We start from the raw sequence: 6,362 nt of genomic DNA on the forward strand, positions 1-6,362 counted from the left end.
GCATCCACAATGGCGGATGTCCCGGCGGACGTCGGACCGGCGTGCCCGACGTCCGAGCGGGACGTCCGCTATTAGGCAGTATGCATACGGATACGGACGTCCGCTGTGGACACCGGAGTTCCGCAGCTTTCCGGGACGTCCGCCATTGCATTGACACGACGGACGTTTTGATTTTTTTATTGTTTTTTTGTGGATGTCTGTCGGATGTCCTTGGAGATGTCCGTCATTGTGTAGTGGGATAACGTGGCCGGAGGTGTCGTGGATGCCCTTAGATCTCTCTCATCTAAGAGCATCTCCTATGGCGCCCCTCCGGTAGGACGTCCGGTCGGACACCGGGAAGGGCGACGGGACGTCCGCCGTTGGGAGGTCGGAGGTCGGATACGGACGTCCCGTGAGGACGTCGGGTGTCCTCGGACGTCCCGGCGACGGGCGGGCGGACGTCCGCCACTGTGGCTTCAACTCGGACGTCCGGTCGGACGTCCCGTTTTTATTATTATTTTTTTTTGTTTTGAAACTCTATATATACGGCTCGTTGAATTTTTTTTTCGAATCATGTATGTTTTTTCCGATAAAGTTGTTAATTTTTCCCGTTCGTATTCTCGGTCAAATTTTATTTCCGTAAACGTAAATTGTTTTATTTGTGAATTTATGATTTTTTTTATTGCGGGATGTCCTAGTGGGAAGGGCGATGGGAAGGGCGGATATGCATGGGATGTCCTAGTGATGTGGCAGTGGGGTGGGATGTCCTAGTGACGTGGCAGGAGGTGTTTTTGGGATGTCCTAGTGGATGTCCGAGTGGGATGTCCGCCCACTGGAGATGCTCTAAAGGAGTCCCCATATACCAATTAATGGCCATTGCCCACTGACACCCAGTGCGTGTTGTGTGTGTGTTTGTTAGTCCTTTTGCGTGCTTGAGCTTCCTTTCAGTCCCCCTGAATTCGATGGCGTCTGATAGCAAGAGCAATAACGCCACCACCCACCACAAACCCATGTCTTCAAAACTCCACCAGCAACAATTGGTGTCCACAATGATCAAGCAGGGCTTCATCTCCGACCCCTTCCTCCCCCCCTCTCGCCTCACTCCTCTCTCTCCTGCTCCTCACCACCACCACCACCATCACCACAGCCCATCCCTCTTCGAGATCATGTCGGTCGACCCCAATCCTGCTCTCGACGCCCGCAAGAAGCTCCAAGAAAGGGTCTCCGCCGCCCTCTCCCACGCCCCCTTCAACATCTCCAACCAATGGGGGCCTGCCGACGTCAGCCTCACAGTAGCCGGCCGCGCGGAGGCCGACGCGCCGCCGTTCCGGGTCACCGTTGATGTCCACCTACGGGTCTTGGCCGCCAAAAGCCGCTTCTTTTCCGACAAACTTCGCCGGAGCGGGACCCACTCTGTCGAGATTCTTGAGTGCGATGACGTGGCCGTCTATGTGGAGGCTGTCGTCCTCATGTACTCTGCCGAATTGAAGACCAAGCTCCTCGGCATGGAAGTCTTCAAGATCTTGGCCCTTTTGAAGGTTTCTCTCTCCCTCCCTCTCTCATAATAAACACTTCAATTCTCCTTACTTTCTTTGTAATGTCTATCTAGAATGATTAATGATGCTTTCTATACTCAATGTGGACTCATAAACGGGTAATTGAGTTCAAGTTGGGAAAGAAGATACAATTTCGAGATTGTTTAGAAGTTGTAGCAATGTGGTATATTGTGCCTTTAATAAGTGAAATGTGAGTATTTTCTTATGCCAGAGTTGCTTGGCATTGGCAGATATGTTGTGCAATTATGTTTGAGGATGGGATTAGGGCATGTTTGGAGTATCTGGAAGCAGTGCCGTGGTCTGAGGGAGAAGAGGAGAGTGTTGTTTCGCATCTAAATCAACTCCAGATTGATTGTTCAAGAGCAGATACTGTGCTACAGAGAGTGATAGCCAACCCTTCAACATCTTCAAGGCTGGAGAGTGTCTTCTTGAAATTGTCATTAGGTGTCTTGCAGGCCAAAGATGAAAAGGCCCGTAGAGAAATGAAAGGGTTAATGTGTCGACTGCTAAAAGAAGATAAGGATGGCCTTGATATCTCAAGAGATGTATTGTATCAGCTTTGCCACAGGTGCCTAGGATCTCTTGTTCTGTGCTTATCTGGAACCACTGGCTTGGATGAAAGCAAGCAAGACCGAGGAGCTATAATGGCTGAGATTTCTCGAGAGGCTGAGAATATGCAGTGGATTCTTGGCATCCTTATAGAGAGAAACTTGGGGGACGAGTTTGTGGACTTATGGGCTGACCAGAAGGAACTAGCACTTCTTCACTCCAAGATACCTACTATGTATCGCCACGAAATAAGCAAGATCACTGCCCAACTCTGCATTTCTATTGGGAGAGGGCAGATTCTAGTGCCTAAGGAGACTAGGTTTGCCTTGCTATCGACTTGGTTGGAAGCTCTTTACGACGATTTTGGATGGATGAGAATAGGGGGGAAACCTGTTGATAGGAAATTAATTGAGGAGGGGCTTAGTCAAACAATTCTTACTCTACCACTGCCTCAACAACAATCGGTTTTGGTTAAGTGGTTTGATAGGTTTCTTAACAAGGGCGACGATTGTCCCAATATTCAGAGAGCGTTTGAAATCTGGTGGAGAAGGGCTTTTGTGAAACAATATGCAATTGAGTCGCAATTGCAGCTAGCTGTCTGTGATATTCCAGACTGATGGGTATGGTATGTTTGCTTGAATTCCATGTCACATGTAATGGTGTAAATAAAAATTCATTCCTTCCCATATGCAATCTGTTTATATCTTGTTCTAATTTCTGATAAGAATGACATCATATTCTAGATCAAAGAAACAGTAGTTTTGCAGTTGAAATTGCTTTCCATATGAAAACATATTCAATTTCCATGTGTAACTAATTCATCAGATTAATACTCAGTTCACTACTTAATTTTCTTTCCTCATCTCTTAATGCCTCATTTTGGTCCATGTCTCTGAAACTCGTTTACATAGCTACTAATCACACATTCCATTAGCAAAATTGATGGAATCTTTTGAAGCTTGCTCAAATTAGTCTTTGCTAGCATGTTAAGAAGACCCTGGTAACCGTAACCCTTTTGTCATCCGACTGCAGAAATTCTGTAAAATAGAGTTTCTTTCCTGTAGGATTGATTAATTTTCTTTAATAATGTCCGCTCATTTTCTACTTGCGTAAGCGAACTACCTGTTGTCTCTCACGCCACATTTTAGGTCCAACAGCAAAGAGAGATTGGCTGAGATCAGTCAGTGAGTGATGTGTACTGCTATATCTCATATGTTACAGAATATAAAGAGAATTTATGAATTAACTGATAGGTTACTAGTATATCTCATATGCATGGATGAAGACATGTAAATGTAAGTGACTTCTCACCTCTTTCCACTTTGGATGAGTTTGGGGCTTACAAAGAGGCACAAGACTAAGCTTTTTTTATTTTTTTTTAAAAAGAACGATTACAGTGATATTATACAACTCCTTAGAAAGAGTAAAAAAAATTTTGTTTTTATTTTTGGTGTATGTATGCTGTTAAAAGTGAGCTGTGAAATATGAATAGCCTCACTTTTGAGAGGCTAAGAAGTCCTGTGACTGTCTCTCATACTTGAAATTAGCCTTCTTGGAGTCATCTGCAGACCAAATGAAGATCCCATGAAACTTCCCCTGCTTGCTCAGTTCGCTGCAGGCATCAAAGAACCCATTTTGAAGGGATAGCCCGCCACTCCCGTCAGTCCCAAAACTCACCTGAACTTTGCCTCCTTTGTAGTTAGAGCTTTGTTCGTCGAAATACTTAAGAAACTGAGAAACATTGGTGCTCCTTGGATAGGCATAGAACTGGAAATTCGCGTAGTCGATGAGATGGCTGTACTTTCTCCACAGAGCTAGATAGTACGGCTGGACAGAATCATCTTCATACGGTGCTATGGAGGTGAAGGAGACGATCTTGTTCTGTTTCAGGTAGAAGATAAGTCGCCCGATACACTCGGTGAATGTATCAGGATCTGAACCGAAGTGTTCAGGATCTGAACCGAAGTGTTCGTAGTCTATATCGATTCCGTCCAAACCGTAAGTTGTGACAATCTCAGTTATGGAATGAATTGCATTTGCAACCCAGCTTTTGACTGAGGTTGGATGAAAGTAGACTGGTTTGTTGTTGCCTATGGTGTCACCTCCAAGGCTCATGGCTACTCGAACATTTGCATGCTTATCTTTGATCGCAGACACCTTAGACGGGCTGAGGTTCTTCGTGTCCCAGTAGACTCGGAAATCACCGTTTGTGGGAGCCGGGTGGGCTCCATCCGTGTAGTCGATCGATGGCGAAGGAGAGGAGGAAGTGGAAGTCGACGCTGGGGTTGATGGGGACATCCGTGAATCTCACATTGTTGTCCTCAGCTCTGATGTATTCCCGGAAGAGCTTCTCCGGCTGTGCTGCTCCGATCATCGGGAGATTGAAGAACAGAAAGTGGAGAGGAAGAAAAATGAAAAGATGAGCATATTTAGTTAACATGTTTTTTCTTCGATTTTTGTGGTGTGAGTGTGGATACACAGATAAGGCAAATTTATGCAATGTGAGATTGGATTTTTGGTGTGATTTTACTAAGGGTGCCGGATAGATTTTGTATGTTATGATCAGCTCTAACAATGCGTTGTGATTTGACTGTAGGGTGATGGTTTTGTTTGTTAGGGTTTTGTACAAATTATTACAATATTGTTTTTGGAGTGCAGTTGCCGAATAGATTTTGAGTGTTGCAAATAAGTTTAAGAGGAAGAACAAATTAATCCCCCTCTGCAGTCGTGTTTTGATTTAATGGTGTGAGCGTTACGTTCTATAAAGCATGCTTGAAATCCTTTGAATTTCGAATAGTTTTTGGACCATGCCACTGATTTTTTGGATTAATACATTGTGACAATAAGCGTTTGTCGCAATCCCATATCATCTGCCAACTTTCAACTAACAAAAAATAAACGACATATAATTAATAGTGTACAAATTAAAAGGTAGTACTCCAGTTGAGATGGACCAATTGCACATAATAAAAGTAAATTGTTATAATTCCTTCTAACATGATTTTGATTAATTTCCATACATATTATTAAAATTAGGGCTGAGGAAAAATACTGAAATACCAAAGTACCAGTCTTATCGTACAGGAAAAATATCAAAAAATACTGAATTTTCGGTATACCGTATTTTCGGTATGATATTATACCGTACCGAAAGATTCCGGTAAGACAACGATATGGATTTTGTGTACTGTAGTATACCGAAATTCGGTATATACTGTAATATATTAATATAATTATAGGTAAAATATAATGTATATATTTTCAATTTATAAAACCTATTGTGAAATATAAATATAATTATATATAAAATAGGTTTAATATATTTATTAAATTATAAAATGTAAATAATATTCTAAAAACTCAAATATACTATTTTCATTGATGTTGAAAGTCAAGTATATCGCAAAAATACGGTATACCGAAAATATGGTACGATATTGTTATGGAAATTCGTCATACCAAAAATAAGGTATACTGAAGTTCGGTATACCAAATTTTGGTAAGATAAATGTATGATTTTTTCGCATACCGAATTTTTGATAAGGTATATGATATGGCGATTTCGGTAAGATATATCGTACCTATCCACACCTAATTTAAACGTACAAATTAATAGTAATAACATTTAGAGAGGTCACATACAAAAAGAAAGCAAACGAGGAGTCACTAATTTGAAAGGAAGATGCTAAATGCACATAAACTTTCATTCCTTTTTACTCCCTTCCCACAATAAGAGTCAAATTTTGTCATTTTCATTCGCCTACAATAAGAGTCATATTTCACTTTTATAATAAATGGTAAATAGGTCTCACATTCCACCAATTTATTCCAATCACATTTTATTATAAAACTAATATATATAAGTAGGACACATATTCTACTAACTTATGCAACTCACTTTCATTTACATTTCTTAAAACTCGTGTCAAAACCAAATAAGAATCTTATTGTGGGACGGAGTGAGTAATCAGCAATTGGATATCGTTGTCATTTTTTAATATTTCCAAAAATAAAGGACTAATCCTGTTTAAACTGAAATTGAATTTTACATAACTATCCTCCACGGTAGCCAATAATTAATCATTGGTATATTTGTTTTCTCTTCATCACTAAAAGCACTACATTAGCAATGGACAACAAAGTTGCACTGCAGTTGATAATGCGGAGCTATGATGATCTTGAAGTCACGGGTTTAAACCCCTGTCATCCGCTGGAAAACTTTCAACCTTAATCCGCAAACCCGATCGAGCAGGATTAGTTTGATTCTGTCAAAGACGG

General features: G+C 41.5%; 1 protein-coding gene and 1 pseudogene across 1 annotated transcript; one reads left to right on the top strand and one right to left on the bottom strand.

Annotated features, from left to right (window-relative positions):
- Positions 1–869: 869 nt before the first annotated feature.
- Positions 870–2,772, top strand: LOC121745695 (BTB/POZ domain-containing protein At5g60050-like; the record flags this gene model as incomplete). The annotated part of the gene is made up of 2 exons (XM_042139667.1): positions 870–1,517; positions 1,766–2,772. Coding segments are annotated over 2 exons (1,584 nt in total), but the record flags the coding sequence as incomplete, so codon positions are not given.
- A 167-nt stretch (positions 2,773–2,939) lies between these two features.
- Positions 2,940–4,736, bottom strand: LOC121743910 (annotated as a pseudogene).
- Positions 4,737–6,362: the final 1,626 nt, after the last annotated feature.

Source organism: Salvia splendens, chromosome 8 (assembly GCF_004379255.2).
Source record: "Salvia splendens isolate huo1 chromosome 8, SspV2, whole genome shotgun sequence".
Taxonomy (NCBI): Eukaryota; Viridiplantae; Streptophyta; class Magnoliopsida; order Lamiales; family Lamiaceae; genus Salvia; species Salvia splendens.